This window comes from Pseudophryne corroboree, chromosome 6 (assembly GCF_028390025.1).
Source record: "Pseudophryne corroboree isolate aPseCor3 chromosome 6, aPseCor3.hap2, whole genome shotgun sequence".
NCBI lineage: Eukaryota > Metazoa > Chordata > Amphibia > Anura > Myobatrachidae > Pseudophryne > Pseudophryne corroboree.
Genome location: NC_086449.1, coordinates 99737935 through 99756953, shown reverse-complemented (window position 1 = coordinate 99756953; position 19019 = coordinate 99737935). Strand labels below are relative to the sequence as shown.

The following is a 19019-nucleotide window of genomic DNA, read 5'->3' as shown; positions in this document are numbered from 1 at the left end:
TCTTTCATTCCCCCCCCCTTTTTTTCATTTATCCATTATTCATTGTTCTATCCATACACTTCTTTTCATTTTTATTTTCACATTTTTATTTTATTTGCATTTCATACGTTATTATTATATTTTGTTCAATTTCACATTCCCTTTATATTATCATATTTATCATCACTCTTATATTCATACCCAATTTCATACTGATTTATTATATCATATTATTATTTATTATATATTTTTTATATATATTTTTATATATACACAATTTTTTTATATATACACAATTTTCTGTCTGCTACTTCGTAGCCTCTGCATAATCAAAGTGATTCTATCCCCCAATATTCAATTGCTCTTTATCACTTTTCAATCAATTCCATCAACGATCTCATCCAAGCTGAGCTATATTACAATTAACTTTCAAATACTCCATTGGAGCACGCATTCTCTATATATATATATAGACCAGGCTGAGAGAGAACACGGGGCTTCCGTGAACAAGCCTAGTCTACAGGTGAAACGTACGTCGGACTCAGACGTCCAATCAGTGACGTCACTGCGGCTTCGCCCTCTCCGGAACGGGCGGCCGCACGGTCTCAGAAAACGGAGCACGGGCGCGATCTTCAATTTACACTCACCGACTGCTGGGATATCTACATCATAGAAAGTGGTAACTCTGTACACAGTATTTGTTTTCAGCAGCGCTTCAGACCCTCAATCTGGCTCTAACAACGCCAGTGTCTGCTCCGTACTTGCATTTAGGAATGAACTTATTACCAGTCAATTAAGGAATTGTATTGTAAGCTATTAAGGAATCGTAAGCCACTTTTTTTTTCCACACAGGGATTTGAGACTTTTCATTGCTGCTCTCATTCAATTTTCAGGATTGAATTCTTTTATTATGTACCGTTAGCCTTATCTACTAGGTACTGCATTACAAGCCGCATTTATCTTTACATAGGGACAAAGAATATTCATCTTTGTTGCTCTCATCTAATTAACTCTTTGCAACATAATTCAGTCAGCTGATTATCTACAGTAACAGCTGACAAACCTACATAGGAGGTGGCTACTTCAAGCATTGTGTCTGTATCAAAACAGCACATCAGATCCTCTTATTTTTGTCCGATGATTTCAGTGCCTGCTTTGTAATTATTTTCAGGATTGAACCAATTTATTACTAATTGATAATTGCACCGTCAGCCTTATTAATTAGGAACTGTATTGCAAATTGTCAGTGTCTCTATATAGGGACTAAGAACCTCCACTTTTTGCTATTTTCATTTAAATAATCTTTTGCTACTTAATTAAGCCAATTGGTCATCTACAGCAGACATATTTAAATTATATTCAAACAGCATATTAGACCCTCCTATTGGGTCTAACAATCCAAGTGTCTGCTTTACATCTATTTCTCAGGATTGACTGCATTACAAATCGTCAGTGTCTCTATACAGGGACTAAGAACCCTATTTTTGCTCACTTTTTTGCCACATTTTTTTTGCTACATTTTTTTTTTGCTACATTTTTCTGCTACTTTTATTTTTTGAGAAAAATCAATTATTTATTCACATTCACATAGTCTTTCAGTAGAGCACATAGGCCATTTTCAAACCAGCACACAAGTTACCCGTGATTCCTGATACAATTGGCCCATGGCCATACTATCCTGAATACGCCTGATCACGTCCGATCTTGGAAGCTAAGCAGGTATGGCCTGGTCAGTACGTGGATGGGAGACCTCCAAGGAATACTAGGTGCTGTGGGCCTTTTTCCATCAGGAAATCCAATAATACGTTCCTTCAAGCTTACCATACATTCCTGTTTTTCTGTGACCTGCACATATTGTTTTTTCCAAACAATCATACAACAATTACAACAACATTTTCACCTGCCATATCTAGAACCATATTTGGTACAATGGCAATCTAGATTTTATATCGTCATTCATTTTTGTTCACTCCAGTGAATTTTTTAAAATTAACCATTAAAAGTTAAGCTTTATCCCATCCCCCAGAGGTAGGACTCAAAGGGGTCCTTTCCTCAATCACATATATTTTCTTCAAAAAATTCTTTTTTATATTTAATTAATGAGTGCTCCCACACAAGGTTATTTTGTCTGTCTCTTGATCTTTTCCTGTAGGTTAACTACAAAATCCATGGGAGCGCCGCCAAAACATAGTACTATTTATGATTTATTATAATAGTAAGTATTTTTGGTATATATTTGTTCTTGTATTCAAAATATTTAATTTCTTAGCTGGTGCAGATCCACAACTTTGTTTTCACGAATACCCTATTGGGTCAGTTTCATTTGGGATTACTGCACCTCCTTAGCTGGCAACAACAAGCAAATGTGAACACAGCACTGATTGCCACTAACCTTCATCAAATGGCTGAATCTGGCAGAGGATCAGCTCGAGACAACACTACGACCACACCAGAACATGTGCAAGCAACATCAACTCAGACTGATACTTTTGAACCTTTCAGAACACCTCAATTTGACTATGATCTTTTGTATAGGATTCAAGAAGCATATGACAGATGGAGAAACGGTCAACGTACCCCTGATCCTGACCCCGATCAAGATACATGAATGAAAACCTAATGGAAATGAAGGTACCCCTACTGTATATTTTAAATTTGTAAGGAATATAATTCTATAAATAAAAAACACACCCTCACCTTACAAATATAATTACCTTTTTAAAAAAACTAGAATAAAATAATATTATATATAAATGCTACTTTTTTAGTTTTCGGACACCTTTATGGTACACCAAGTAACCATGCTATTCTCCACTATACAACTCTCAGTCTGTCAGTGTGCTGCTTACTGCAACCTAAATCACACTCTTAACATCATGTCACTGTCATATGCATACCTGTTTTCCCAGACATATCATGCATGTTCTGATATAGTCTGTGCTGCTGGGCCAACCTTAGGGTTGTGATGGGTGTGTTACCCATAGAGTCTTTGTTCACAGATTATAAATCATATTTGTACCAGGTATGTTGTCAATTGGACTATGCATTTCAGAGTTGTCCTTCATCCTGATATGATATTTTCCCCTATAACCATTGAGTCCGTCTCATTTTTGCATTTTATATATATATAGCTTAGTAACATTTTATACAAAAAAAATCATACTTGAATGCTAATGCGTTCATGTAAAACAGGGCTGGCCAAACCGGTCCTCGAGATCTACCAACAGGTCACGTTTTCCATGCCTCCTGGAGATCTGTAGAATTGTCAGTTAGGAATGAATGCAGCACATCTTGATTTGTAATGACTACACCTGTGCACCAGCTAGGTGGTCTGGAAAATGTGAACTGTTGGTAGATCTCGAGGACCGTTTTGGCCAGCCCTGATGTAAAAACATCCAAAATATATAAATATTTATGTATGTCCTGAATCTGTCTTTTGATATTTAATTTTTTATATACTCTGAATATTTTTTCAGCAAAATTTTCGCTGATATCTGTAAAATTAATAAATATGTACATGTGTGTGTGCTTTACTCAAAACAAGTGCACAATATGAATCATTATAAGCATATATTAAGACATATTTTAGGACGTGATATGTAGTGAAATGAGATTAGGTAATTTGTAAAATGATAGACATAACACTACTGTGTCTGCAGAGCTGACTCATGTTTGTTAAATTAATAAAAAATATATTAAGCATTGAAATAGTGTGCATTGTACGTATTTACAAAAGAATATGCATTTGCATGTCTACATTAGTGGGTCATGTTATAGCATCACAATCTACAAATTTTATTTAAACATGCCCACTATTTAAATATATATTTGGAATGTCCTAGTTATATATTTACATTAACCAAATATTTTATATAAAATATATATACTATATTTATTTAATATCAATACATTTTTTTTTTACAAATATTGACATTATACTGTGATATATAAAAAAAAAAAAAGATTTTAGTCATAATCTTTAAAATAAACTTGAAATGATTATGTATGCATCTACATTTTCAACATAGTTGTTTTGGATCTAATAACTAATTTTCACGTTTAGTGTACCATAATAATCAGCAAAAAATTTAAATGTTATACAGTATTTAATGTGATATATATTGCATTAGTTTTAAACTTATTTTCAAAATATTAAAAATATTTAATGAAATCATAATTATTAATTTTTGTTGTTGTTATTTTGAATTTCCATACAGAATAACATCATTGACACTTTCGGATGGACCTCTGCACAGAACAAAGTGAACGGGCTTAAGCGGAATATGTTGCATTATAAATTATTAATGCTAAACATTGCTATTATCTTTCGTTTATTATTTATAAAGTACTGTGCGGATAATACATTTTAAATTTTGGTAAATTTTTATTGAAGTCCACGTAATAAAGATCACACGTAACATGATATCTTAACAGTTGTTGGTGCTTTGATATTGCATAAAAATGTATATATAAAAATAATATGTAAGCTTGATTATATTTTCAAGGAATCATTCCTCTGGAGATAGACATCTTTGAAGTTTCCTTGTTGAACTTTCTTGATTTTTTCTTTTTTTTTCAAACTGTGGATATATAAAAATTTTAGATAATTAATTACGCAAATTTTATTTTCATGGAATGTAAAGATTATATTTTTGGACTAAATTACAAAAAGTAATAATTATTAAAATATATATATGTTTTCATATCACTGTGTGATGACTGCATCATTATATTTCTATTATCCATAAATATTAGTATTATAAGTAATATACAAGGGATAAAGAATATTACTAAAGCTATATACATTAAAATGAATCTTTTGAAATTTGATGTATAAATTGGCAAAATAAATCCTGTCTTCAAGAGCACAAAAAAGGTTACATCAACAAAATTTACGCTAACTGTTAACTATTGATTTAAATGTACAATTGAGTTATGAATACAACCGTGAAACATAGAGCATTGCAGGTAAATTTGAATCTGTTGGTAAATTAATCGTTTTTTTAATACTACAGTTGTGGACCAATTCTTTTTCCAATGGCATACTCAGACACCAGCAAGTAATAAATATAATGTTGCACAATGAGGACTTAAGTTTATGTAAGAAGAAAAGAAAAATATTCACATGGTAACTGTAGGGTCCAATCGCGGCTTGGACAACAATGAGGTATACTGTCTGCACGGTTAAATAGGGATTATAGAATTCCATCATTTAAATAGATGCTGAACATTATATTAGATATATATATAATATTTTATTTTTAAATTAAGCATATCAAAACATATGTAGATGTAGGAAACATACCTAACATATCTAATTCCAATTGATAATTGTATTGCAATACTAAAGTACAGTATATAGTATGAACAAAAGGGAAATGGTGGAGAAGTGAGACAATGGAGAAGCTGGACATGGCAAGCAATCATTGTATGAATTCATATTAGAATTTCCACAATATAATAATGTCATCAAAAGATGACTATTTGCCATTACATAATTAGCAGTAGGATTAAAGATCAGAACTTTTAGATTGATCAGAAAAATAACACTTTTATTCATGATGTAATGTATTTTCATTTTTATATAAATCTTAATTTTTTTTACTTACATGATTATAAATAATTGCCAGGAGTATTATAAATCTTCAGTATGGACAATCCTTGATGGAGACTTATTCTTCTATAGCATCTTGGAATAACTGTAGCAATGTAGACATTGAAATATATAAAAAATCATGGTTAATGTCTGATGGTGAGGTTATGGTACAATAAAATTTAGACAAATAGTTTGTGCTGCCAAATTATAATCATTACAATACTAATTAAAATCTAATGTTAATACTGCTAAGAACATAACATTCACTTTGGGATTGAACAAGTAGCTAGGTGCATTTATTGCTATGGAGATGGAGAGAAGTTGTGTCAGTTTCAATGCATGATATTCTCTAAAAATAATTCTGTCAGTCTTTTAACATATAAAAGCATTGTGGAACCTGTAGTCCACCCACCTAGCTAATCAGTCATTCTCGTCCGCCGTGGGAATGGGGTGTGAGGGATAGGCGGCAGCGACTAGGTGAAGGCGCAAACAGGTTGAAGAGTGGATAAGGTTAGCGGTTTGAAGGATTAAAATATATTATATGCATTTACATAAATAAATAAGGATACAGTGTGTTAATATTGTAAAGAGCATATATAAATATATTGATGAGAATATACTTTTCATTAATCTTTAAAGTGTTATATTCATCGTAAATTTTAGATTATAAAGTATACTAACCAAATATAGAAAAGAAGTATTGATCCATCCATCATTCCATAATATTTAAATGGAAACTTTGTATAATTATAAACTTAACAAAAACAATTGTTGAATCCAACATAACTCCTTAAAAAATAAAACGGAAAGGAAAATTTTGTAAGGAAGTATAACTATTATAAATGAGGAAGGAAAAAAGAACTCAGTCTAAACGTAGATGGAAAGCTATGCCCCGGAGATAATCCATACACGGAACAATTCCTAGCTGGTCAACACATCTCAGGATTGCTTCTTCCCTGGTTTTTAATTCCCGCTTCGTTGGGGTTCTCAGGACATTGGCATTTATTTTTTCCAGGAGTGTAGTTGTTACCTGCTGTTCTTTGTGAAAACATTCGATAACACAATAAACTCCTATTTTCTTTTCGCCAAGGATGGTATTCCATCTTTTATGCCATCCTTCCAACTTGTTCTGGGTTCTTGGAACGCCTACAAGGATATTTTCATGTACTGACCATATATTTGGTGGAAATAGTGGGGGAGATATGGTCTGACTTCGTGCTGTTCTAATAAGACCTAATACGTAGGTCTCCTCAAAGTAATTTACTAATGGTGCGGCATTAGGGGGCATTTTATCTTTCAATTCTTCAAATGTTGCAGGAATATCTCCAGATGGGAGAAAAGCAAGGGCTTGCAGGTGCCTCAATAGCATAGAAAATTCCATGTCTTTGCCATATTGGGTGGCAAATCCTGATGATTGTATTTTGCGCCAAATGTTTTGACCAAAATGGAATAAACAGCATTTGTGAGTGCTGGAAGGGAAAACACGTTTGCATGCTTGGATAGCAGAGTTTTCAAAGTCTGTAACAATATACATAGGTGCAAATTCTAAATCAAATTGTCCGCCATATTCCTGCAAATCTTCCAGAAGGCGGACATAGCAGTCCTCAGTCTTACTACTTAACAATGCGTAGACTAGAGGCAAAAAACGCTGTGTTTGCTCATCAGTGCCAACCAGAGCGTGAATGGAATATATCTGTCGAAATAGGGTGGGACAAGTTTTGAATGTTCCATCCATCACCCAGTATGAGGCTTCATGCAGCTTTTTAACATTCTCCTCTGTCGTAAAGAGCAATGTTCTTTCATTATGAAAAACACTGTCCTTCACTAGAAATTCAACCCCATTTATAAAGGCTAGATTTTGCGGGACATCTATCTCCTCCAAGGTACTGGGCTCAATAGGGAAATCATCTCGCCTTGCCCTTTTGACCATTTGACGGAGGGCATCCCTGTTTGGCAGATATGCCGCACTTGTCGATGGCATCTGAGACGTTACCTGTTGGATGATTTGTGCAGGGGGATCATTACTTTGCTTTGCCCGTTCTTTAATACACGCTTTCGCGATGTTGATCACCGTTTTTTAGGGTCGTGGAGGATGGTTATGGTCTCCATGGGTTATCAATATGTGCTGTCCATTAACAATGGTGGTCTTCGCAAAACAAGGACAATAGCTCTGTGCAGTGCCAGTACACTACATCAAGACGCTGCTTATTCTTTGCGAGAAGGTATCGTCAAGATTTAAGAGCATTCCTCGATGAGAAGGAACCAGGATACATTCCGTTTGATTAGCCATTGTAGATAACTTGAAATGTTTAAATATTCCAAAATCTTAAATACAATAGATGTGGCTGATGGTTTGTTAGCTAAGGGTTTTATACACTTTAAGATGGGAGTGTTTAAAAAAATGTTTTATTCTGGCCAATTACTGTGCTTCTACAATATTTAAATTAAATAACCTTGTGATAGTTAACTTTAAATAAAATAACCTTGTGAACTTTAAGTTTGGAATGAGTCACGGGGTTCATTGACAATGATTTATAGCAGACACTTTGACGCCAGTAACAAACTTTATATGAACCTATATGATAAAGAGGCCTAAGTGCTTTTTTTAAATTTCATTGAATACTGTACTTATGATGTAGGAAAAATATAAGGTTTATTATGGAACCTGGATAACAAAATTATGGGATTTGTTATACCATTGCCCACATGGAAATGATGGCGGCAGACACAGCTGTATTGGAGGTTGACTTTCTAGTTGTTAGCATCTAGGGCTAAACAGCTGGGTATAGCAGGGAATGGGGGAACATTAGGTGAAGTGATGCTTAAGTGTGAATATGGAAAACTTTGGCTAGGTGGACGGTAGTGGCAGCTGTATTGATGGTGAAGGTGTGGGGGGCATTTTGGCACCTGTAGTGCCACGGGCAAGGATGCTGGTCGCCTCCGCTAGATTAGCGGGTGATGGACTGGTCTAGGCGGCAGCGTCTAGGGCTAGTAGACGGCTGTGGATAGCGGGGTCGCGGTGGACCGTTGGAGGGAGGGGTGATGAACTGAATATAGGGGCACGGTTGGCTAGGTGGACGGTAGTGGCAGCTGTAGTGTTGGTGAAGGTGTGGGGGGAATTTTGGCACCTGTAGTGCCAAGGGAAATGCTGGCGGGCGAAGCAGATAGAATAGCAGGTGGCGGTGTGGTGTGGGCGGCAGCGTCTAGGGGTAGTAAACGGCTAGGCATAGCAGTGTACTGGTGACCGTTTGATGGAGGGTTGTGAAGTGCATATAGGGGAAAGTTTGTATAGGTGTAAGGATGTAGGTAGATAGAGTGTTAGGAAAGGTTGGTTATTGCATTTTTACACCTGTAGTTCCACGGGGAGTGATGCAGGTCGAATACTCTGTATTAACAGGTGACGTTTTAGGCGGGAGGGTATATGCTCTGGCTGGGTGTTAAAAGGATTGACTTACAGTGACTTGCGATTGACCTTCTGTTCACTGATGCCACTTTTTTTTGGACATGTCATGTGATGTGTCATCTTCATAAATTACGTTACTGATAATCGCAGAGTGTAAAGTGGGGTGAACGGAGGTTCATGGGTGTTCATAAAAACTTTAGTTAATGATAATAGCTGTGTGCAAAGTGGGGTGAAGTAACGTTCAGGAGTGCTCAGCACCGGTATCCATTCAGTAACAGGGTGTGAAAGTAGTGAGAAAATATAACCATGGTTATGTATTAATGGGGTAAAGCTCTAAGCGGCAGCGTCTAGGGGTAGTAGACGGCTGTGGATAGCGGGGTCGCGGTGGACCGTTGGAGGGAGGGGTGATATACTGAATATAGGGGCACGGTTGGCTAGGTGGACGGTAGTGGCAGCTGTAGTGATGGTGAAGGTGTGGGGGGCATTTTGGCCCCCGTAGTGCCACGGGCAAGGATGCTGGTTGACTCTGCAAGATTAGCGGGTGACTGACTGGTCTGGGCGGCAGCGTCTAGGGTAAGTAGACGGCTGTGGATAGCGGGGTCGCGGTGGACCGTTGGAGGGAGGGGTGATTAACTGAATATAAAGGCACGGTTGGCTAGGTGGACGGTAGTGTCAGGTGGGGTTTTGGTGAAGGTGTGGGGGGCATTTTGGCACCTGTAGTGCCACGGGCAATGATGCTGGTTGCCTCCGCTAGATTAGCAGGTGACTGACTGGTGTGGGCGGCAGCGTCTAGGGCTAGTAGATGGCTGTGGATAGCGGGGTCGTGGTGGACCGTTGGAGGGAGGGGTGATGAACTGAATATAGGGTCACGGTTGGCTAGGTGGACGGTAGTGTCAGCTGTAGTGTTGGTGAAGGTGTGGGGGGCATTTTGGCACATGTAGTGCCATGGGCAAGGATGCTGGTCGCCTCCGCTAGATTAGCGGGTGACGGACTGGTCTGGGCGGCAGCGTCTAGGGGTAGTAGACGGCTGTGGATAGTGGGGTTGCGGTGGACCGTTGGAGGGAGGGGTGATGAACTGAATATAGGGGCACGGTTGGCTAGGTGGACGGTAGTGGCAGCTGTAGTGTTGGTGAAGGTGTGGGGGGCATTTTGGCACCTGTAGTGCCAAGGGATATGCTGGCGGGTGAAGCAGATAGAATAGCGGGTGGCAGTGTGGTGTGGGCGGCAGCGTCTAGGGGTAGTAAACGGCTAGGGATAGAGGGGTGCTGGTGACCGTTTGATGGAGGGTTGTGAAGTGCATATAGGGGAAAGTTTGTATAGGTGTAAGGATGTAGGTAGATAGAGTGTTAGGAAAGGTTGGTTATTGCATTTTTACACCTGTAGTTCCACGGGGAGTGATGCAGGTCGAATACTCTGTATTAACAGGTGACTTTTCAGGCGGGAGGTTATATGCTCTGGCTGGGAGTTAAAAGGATTGATTTACAGTGACTTGCGATTGACCTTCTGTTCACTGATGCCACTTTTTTTTGGACATGTCATGTGATGTGTCATCTTCATAAATTACGTTACTGATAATCGCAGAGTGTAAAGTGGGGTGAACGGAGGTTCATGGGTGTTCAGAAAAACTTTAGTTAATGATAATAGCTGTGTGCAAAGTGGGGTGAAGTAACGTTCAGGAGTGCTCAGCACCGGTATCCGTTCAGTAACAGGGTGTGAAAGTAGTGAGAAAATATAACCATGGTTATGTATTAATGGGGTAAAGCTCTAAGCGGCAGCGTCTAGGGGTAGTAGATGGCTGTGGATAGCGGGGTCGCGGTGGACCGTTGGAGGGAGGGGTGATAAACTGAATATAGGGGCACGGTTGGCTAGGTGGACGGTAGTGGTAGCTGTAGTGTTGGTGAAGGTGTGGGGACATTTTGGCACCTGTAGTGCCACGGGCAAGGATGCTGGTCGCCTCCGCTAGATTAGCGGGTGACGGACTGGTCTGGGCGGCAGCGTCTAGGGCTAGTAGACGGCTGTGGATAGCGGGGTCGCGGTGGACCGTTGGAGGGAGGGGTGATGAACTGAATATAGGGGCACGGTTGGCTAGGTGGATGGTTGTGGCAGCTGTAGTGTTGGTGAAGGTGTGGGGGGCATTTTGGCACCTGTAGTGCCAAGGGATATGCTGGCGGGCGAAGCAGATAGAATAGCGGGTGGCAGTGTGTTGTGGGCGGCAGCGTCTAGGGGTAGTAAACGGCTAGGGATAGAGGGGTGCTGGTGACCGTTTGATGGAGGGTTGTGAAGTGCATATAGGGGAAAGTTTGTATAGGTGTAAGGATGTAGGTAGATAGAGTGTTAGGAAAGGTTGGTTATTGCATTTTTACACCTGTAGTTCCACGGGGAGTGATGCAGGTCGAATACTCTGTATTAACAGGTGACTTTTCAGGCGGGAGGGTATATGCTCTGGCTGGGAGTTAAAAGGATTGATTTACAGTGACTTGCGATTGACCTTCTGTTCACTGATGCCACTTTTTTTTGGACATGTCATGTGATGTGTCATCTTCATAAATTACGTTACTGATAATCGCAGAGTGTAAAGTGGGGTGAACGGAGGTTCATGGGTGTTCAGAAAAACTTTAGTTAATGATAATAGCTGTGTGCAAAGTGGGGTGAAGTAACGTTCAGGAGTGCTCAGCACCGGTATCCGTTCAGTAACAGGGTGTGAAAGTAGTGAGAAAATATAACCATGGTTATGTATTAATGGGGTAAAGCTCTAAGCGGCAGCGTCTAGGGGTAGTAGATGGCTGTGGATAGCGGGTCGCGGTGGACCGTTGGAGGGAGGGGTGATAAACTGAATATAGGGGCACAGTTGGTTAGGTGGACGGTAGTGGCAGCTGTAGTGATGGTGAAGGTGTGGGGGGCATTTTGGCACCCGAAGTACCATGGGCAAGGATGCTGGTCGACTCCGCTAGATTAGCGGGTGACTGACTGGTCTAGGCGGCAGAGTCTAGGGCTAGTAGACGGCTGTGGATAGCGGGGTTGCGGTGGACCGTTGGAGGGAGGGGTGATGAACTGAATATAGGGTCACAGTTGGCTAGGTGGACGGTAGTGGTAGCTGTAGTGTTGGTGAAGGTGTGGGGGCATTTTGGCACCTGTAGTGCCACGGGCAATGATGCTGGTCGCCTCCGCTAGATTAGCGGGTGACTGACTGGTGTGGGCGGCAGCGTCTAGGGGTAGTAGACGGCTGTGGATAGCGGGGTCGCGGTGGACCGTTGGAGGGAGGGGTGATGAACTGAATATAGGGGCACGGTTGGCTAGGTGGACGGTAGTGGCAGCTGTAGTCGAATGTCGATCATTTGTACTATCGAAGCGGAGTATAATCTAACAAATGTTGGTGTCGATGTATTGTAGTTCGATCTAATGTATGCCGCTGTTACAGTTGTAGATCATTTATTCAGTCGATTGTTACGTTTGTCGATGAGGTAATTTGTCGATGTATAGTTTTGTCTATCTGATGTATGTCTGTGTCCCGACTGTCTGACATATGTTAGGTCGATTAAAATTAATGTCGATCATATGCATTGATTGATCTAATGTGTAGTCTGTCGGGTAATGTGTCGATGATTTATTTTTCGATCATTTGTCCCGTCGCTGGTAGTTTTTGTCGATCATGTTTGTGTCGATCTAACATCTTATCTATTTATAGTCATTCGATTTTTGCATTGTAGATTATGTGCCACGTAGATCTTTAATTATGTCGATCATATATCTGTCGCACTATTGTTTTTCTTTTTTCGGATTTGCCGATGTAGTGATGCTGTCGATGAGTGCGATGTCGATCTTGTTATTTAGTCGATCATTTGTTTGTCGATCATGTGTAGTTGTCGATCATTCGTTGTTCGATTAAGTGGTGTCGATCTTTGGATTGTCGATCTAATGTAGGTCGATAAACTGAACGGATACCAAAAATAAATAAATTCTGAAAAATTAACCGAGGATAAGATATGTTGCATTTCATACATATGCATATATAAATTTGCATATGCTGGGGCCATATTAGACCCCATAGCAGTCCCTCTTAATTGCAGCCGGCACTCACTCCAACCAAACATATATACCCAGGTGCCTCCTGTATTGGTCTCTCAACCATATGTATGGAAAAAAGGCAGCGGCACTCTCAGGCTTTTAGTTCAAAACAAACTGGACACAGCGGTCACTGGTTCAAGTTTCAACGTTTCGATATTTTACTATCGTCATCAGGATAAGAACATGACAAACAATGAACACTTAAATAGCTACTCACCCCACCTCGTGCATCCAGGCCATCGTCACGGGCGCCGAGTCCACTGACGACACTCAATAGCGCCGCGCACTTCCTGTGCGCCCGGCCGCTCGGACGGTAACCTAGCAACCAGTGAAACAAAAACAAATGATCATGTGAGCACACTATTCATCAGGAATATGCCTACCCACTACAGAGACTAATAATCTAAGTTACACAGCGGACAATCACGGGTTAACTGTACTGAAAACATAATACATACATAATTCACATAAGCAGAATCCACCCATCGTGGGAAAAATAATTGAAAATCAGTAGTTAAACTTGAATAAATACCCCACATTTTAGGTAATAGACATAACTAGAAGACATCATGCATTAAATTAACCCTGAGTAGTCAGAACTATTGTTAATAGACACAGTGCAGCACAGAGATTTATAGGAAGCAGTTGAGGGGAAGATGCTCATTGAGACCTTTCGGCGCTATGGTGTTCAGCAGATGTATCCATCTTGCCTCTCTCTGTAGGAGGGCTTTGCTCTTATCTCCGACTCTTAATCGTTTGGGTTCGGCATCTATGATTTTATATCTCAAAGTGGCCAGACTATGATTCAACAATTTGAAGTGTCTGGCCACCGGATGATTGGTGGCATCCTTCCCACCCTTTAAGGCATGTCGGATGGCTGACCTATGGAGCGCCATGTGCTCCTTGAACTGTCTTGTGGTCTTCCCTACATAGAGAAGTCCACAAGGACAGCGGATAATATAAACAACAAAGGTGCTACTACATGTCAGCACCTGTCGAATGGCTATCCACTCCCCCGAATGTTGGTGGGAGAAGGAATTGCCATGCTCCAGGTAGCTGCACGTAATGCACCCTGTGCAGCGGTAACATCCAGCCTTCCTTGTCAGAAAAGTGGTGGGGCCACCTGCTTTTCTCTCAGAGATATCATTTTTTTACTAGCCAGTCCTTCAAATTACAGTTCCTAGTATAACTAGCCATCACTTTGGAGTTTTTCAACATTGAAAGATCCGGGTCCGAGGTGACTATCGGCCATAAGTTCTTAACGGACTTCGACATAGCGGGACTGGCAGTATTGAATTGTTGAACAAACGGCACAATGTCCTTTTTATGTTTCTTTACAGCAGCTGTAGAAATCAACGTCTCTGTCCGAGGGATAGCAAGTACCGTGTCCTTTGCTGCAATAAGATTCTCGTAATTGTAGCCTCTCACCACAAACTGCCTAATCATGGTGTCAATTTCTTTCACAGTTTCAGTGAGATCATCTGAGATACGATGAATTCTCAGAAACTGAGAGAAGGGCAATCCCCTCTTTGTGGAGACAGGATGTTGGCTACTGCAGTGCAGGATAGTATTTCTATCTGTTTCCTTTTTGTAGAGAGCCGTACTGATTTTACCATTAGACAAGGAGATGTTGACATCCAAGTAGTTGACATATTGTGTGCTCATTTGATGGGTAAATCTAATGGTACTCTCAGTGGAATTAATATCAGCCATCAGTTCTGAGAACTCCGCTTCAGTACCGGTCCATACTAGTAGCAGATCGTCGATATAGCGTACGTAGAATGGTATTTTATTTGCAATACTCCTATCACTGAAGAACGCTTGTTCTTCCACCTCGAACATATAGCTATTAGCAAAGGCCATGGGGCACAGCCTTGTTGTTGTACAAACCAGCGTGCATCAAAAAGGAAATAGTTCCTTTTGAGAGTCAACTCTACAAGTTTGATGAAAAACGTAAGATCAGGACCTGAGTATAATGGACTAGTAGCAAGGAATCGAAAGACTGCTTCTAACCCCCCAGAGTGGGGGATATTAGTGTACAGGCTAACAATATCCAATGTACACAAGAATGCGTCATTAGGCAACGTCAGTAAATTTTGTAGTAAGTTAATGAGTGTAGTCGTATCTTTGAGGTATGTCCTCTGGGCCTGGACTACTGGCTGAAGGAACATGTCCAAATATTGTGAAATTCTATAGTAGATGGAGTCTCTAGCGGAGATGATTGGACGACCAGGTGGTGTCGTCGGATGTTTATGTATTTTCGGCAGCGTGTATAAAACCGGGGCCACCGGATTTTCCTGTATCAATGTAAACATCACTGGCCGGGTAATATACCCACTTGCAACCGCTTCCTCCAACACACATTTGAGCTCGGTATTGAATCTGATTGTTGGGTCTGCTGGTAATTCTGCCTATACCGTAGTATATGCTAACTGCCGGTAGATCTCATTTCTATACATCTGTAAATCTTGTATAACAATACCGCCCCCCTTATCGGCGGGGCGGATAATGATGCTCTCATCACAACTCAAGTTCTTCAAAGTAGTCCAATCAATTTTGGACATATTGGATTTGACTGGTTTAAAAGATTGGACAACATCCTTCACTGCCAGGTCCAAGGACCGGTTGAAGCATCTTAATGACGTATTCATGCTTATAGGGTCAAACGTTTATGTACTCTGGATTTTCTGTAGAGGATTTACCCGCACAGGCTTAGCCTCACCACTCTGTCCGAAATGTTCACGTAGTCTCAATTTCTGATTAAAACGGTAAGAGTCAAGTTTCCATTGGAAATCATTAAAGTTACTTGTCGGCACAAATGAAAGACCTTTTGTTAACAAATTATTTTCCTCAACTGTTAACACCCTACTTGACAAATTGAAAATCATTTCCGTTTTGCTGTTTTGTTCTTGCCTAAACTCTATTATTTTATCATAAGTTGAACTTTTTTCAATTCTTTAAGATTGTAGTTTTTTTTTTTTTGTCAAGAACCAGCAAAATCGATATAAATAAAATACATGTGCATAAATAAAAATTCAGTGATTATAATGGAACAACAAACGATTGCTTGTATACGCAGGGCCTTTAGGTTTTTTTTTTTAATTATTTTTATTTAGTTTCCAGTTTCCACTGAGTAGTAGAAAAGCCCCTTTCTATAATCCAGATCTACAGTAGCCTTGTATTTTCTTCATGCAATGTCCCAGACATATAAGGTTTAGCTTGTGGTCTAAATGGATACATGTGCATAGAGTGTATCAACAAATGTTTCAATAGAATAGTTACAATGGTATCATACTATAATACTGTTTCCCATTAGTATCAAATCGTTTCACACATGCAGAAGTTCTATTCATACTCAATTCTACAGCTACCGTACTCACTATATGCTTGTAACTGCATAACATGTATTTATGGTTTAATAATGAAACGATTGTTACTTTAGATCATGCAGTATGCAGGTTGTTCCCCCCCCCCCCCCCCCCCCCCCCCCATTTTCCTGCACTCATATATTAAGGTCTCACTGGAATTAGTAGGTATAGCTTGTAAGTACATATAATAGTATTTACTGTTTTCTGTTAGTGTAATCAGTTTCCAACGCATTTCGAATATCTGATTATACTCAAATCTAAAGCTATAGAATATGCTATGTGAGGGGGGTATATTCTTCTACTTTACAAGTACAACTGAGAATGGGGGAAGAAGAGAAAGAAGAAGGAAAAAGAAAAGAAAAAAAAAAGAAAGTGGCTTTCTGCGTCTCCAAGGATGGTAGAAAAATAAATAAATAAATAAATACATAAATTAATTAATTAATTTTTTAATTAATTAATTCTGACCCATGGTAAATATATATTGGCCTTAAATCCCTATGGTCCCATTTAAGAGCCTAAACTCATTTATTTTATCATAAATTGAACTTTTTTTCAATTTTTTAAGATTGCAGTTTTTTTTTTCAAGAACCAGCAAAATGGATATAAATAAATTACATGTGCATAATTAAAAATTCAGTGATTACAATGGAACAACAAACGATTGCTTGTATACGCAGGGCCTTTAGGTTTTTTTTTTTTTTTATTTAGTTTCCACTGAGTAGTAGAAAAGCCCCTTTCTATAATCCAGATCAACAGTAGCCTTGTATTTTCTTCATGCAATGTCCCAGACATATAAGGATTAGCTTGTGGTCTAAATGGATACATGTGCATAGTTTGTATCACCAAATGTTTCAATAGAATAGTTACAATTGTATCATACTATAATACTGTTTCCCATTAGTATCAAATCGTTTCACACATGCAGAAGTTCTATTCATACTCAATTCTACAGCTACCGTACTCACTATATGCTTGTAACTGCATAACATGTTTTTATGGTTTAATAATGAAACGATTGTTATTTTAGATCATGCAGTATACAGGTTGTTCCCCCCGTTTTCCTGCACTCATATATTAAGGTCTCACTGGAATTAGTAGGTATAGCTTGTAAGTACATATAATAGTATTTACTGTTTTCTGTTAGTATAATCAGTTTCCAACGCATTTCGAATATCTGATTATACTCGAATCTAAAGCTATAGAATATGCTATGTAAAGGGGGTATATTTTTCTACTTTACAAGTACAACTGAGATAGGGGGGAAGAAGAGAAAGAAGAAGGAAAAAGAAAAGAAAAAAAAAAAAAAAGAAAAACCAATTCTTGGCGGTCTTTTTGAAAAATCCAAGGCTTTGTCTAAACCAGTCAGGTCGAAGGGCGTTTCTAAGTCCTCTTATCACAGGGCAGCAATGCGTATAAATAGAGCTGTAGAACGGCAGCTCTCTATTCATTCTCTTTCCTTCCACGTACCTACGTCAGACATGGCCAGGACCAAACAGACAGCGCGTAAGTCCACTGGCGGCAAAGCTCCCCGCAAGCAGCTGGCGACCAAAGCCGCCCGGAAGAGCGCCCCAGCTACCGGCGGTGTAAAGAAGCCTCACCGTTACCGTCCCGGGACCGTTGCTCTTCGGGAGATCCGCCGCTACCAGAAGTCCACTGAGCTGCTGATCCGCAAGCTGCCCTTCCAGCGTCTTGTGCGGGAGATCGCCCAGGACTTCAAGACTGACCTGCGCTTCCAGAGCTCCGCCGTCATGGCCCTGCAAGAGGCCAGCGAGGCTTATCTGGTGGGGCTCTTCGAGGACACCAACCTGTGCGCCATCCACGCCAAGAGGGTGACCATCATGGCCAAAGACATCCAGCTGGCCCGCAGGATCCGAGGGGAGAGGGCATAGATACTCGGCACTTCCTATACACGCAACAACACAAAGGGGTATATGCAATTGCGGTCGAATTGATGAGAAAGTCGAAAAACGGGACATATTCGACCAAAAAACCAAGTCGAATTGGATTCGACTATGCAATACAGTACTTTTCGACTAAATACCTGCCGTTTCAGATTCGACTTTTATCAAATCGACTTTTTCAAAATTCGACATGTCTGCAATGGTCAAAATGCGGCTTTTCGACAAAAGTATATTCAATTGAAAAATGACGATTCGACAACAGTGCTATTCGACCGCAAATTCGCCATTTTCAGTCTGCCTCACTTTGCTGGCGGGATCTAATAAAATTTTTTTCATAAATGTTTTTTTTTTTTGCATTTTGTATTGCTAATAGCATATCTATTTATATTTGAAGGGATTATCTACTTGGTTTGTCTTATTTGACTCACAAGTATTATTTAATTGATTTTTTAAAAGAATATTTTTTTCTTCACTCTGCTGAGGGAAATGTACCCATGATTCCACAGTTTAACCCAGGATACACTACTGCAAAGCCCCTCCTTATTTCCTCACACCTGGTTTTTTGAGACTAGGGAGAAGGAGCTATTTCAGTCAGCTCTATTGTGGAATCGTTTTTTTAGGACAATTCCTGCGTTTTAAAACTCATTCCTATTTTTGTACTGACTACAATAATGGAGCCTTTTTCTGACCAGATTGTGATGTTCATG

The 19019-nt window shown here is 39.7% G+C and overlaps 1 protein-coding gene, 1 long non-coding RNA gene and 1 pseudogene across 2 annotated transcripts; all 3 read left to right on the top strand.

The window, feature by feature from the left end:
* Positions 1 to 1639: 1639 nt before the first annotated feature.
* On the top strand, positions 1640 to 1757 carry LOC134939130 (5S ribosomal RNA; annotated as a pseudogene).
* Positions 1758 to 2130: 373 nt separating this feature from the next.
* LOC134934888 (uncharacterized) lies at positions 2131 to 4270 on the top strand. Its single transcript, XR_010179833.1, has 3 exons — positions 2131 to 2194; positions 2515 to 2610; positions 4197 to 4270. It is a non-coding gene; the product is annotated as an uncharacterized LOC134934888 (long non-coding RNA).
* Positions 4271 to 17889: 13619 nt separating this feature from the next.
* LOC134934887 (histone H3-like) lies at positions 17890 to 18300 on the top strand. The gene has a single exon (XM_063930228.1). The coding sequence runs from the start codon at positions 17890 to 17892 to the stop codon at positions 18298 to 18300; it is 411 nt and encodes a 136-aa protein (XP_063786298.1).
* Positions 18301 to 19019: the final 719 nt, after the last annotated feature.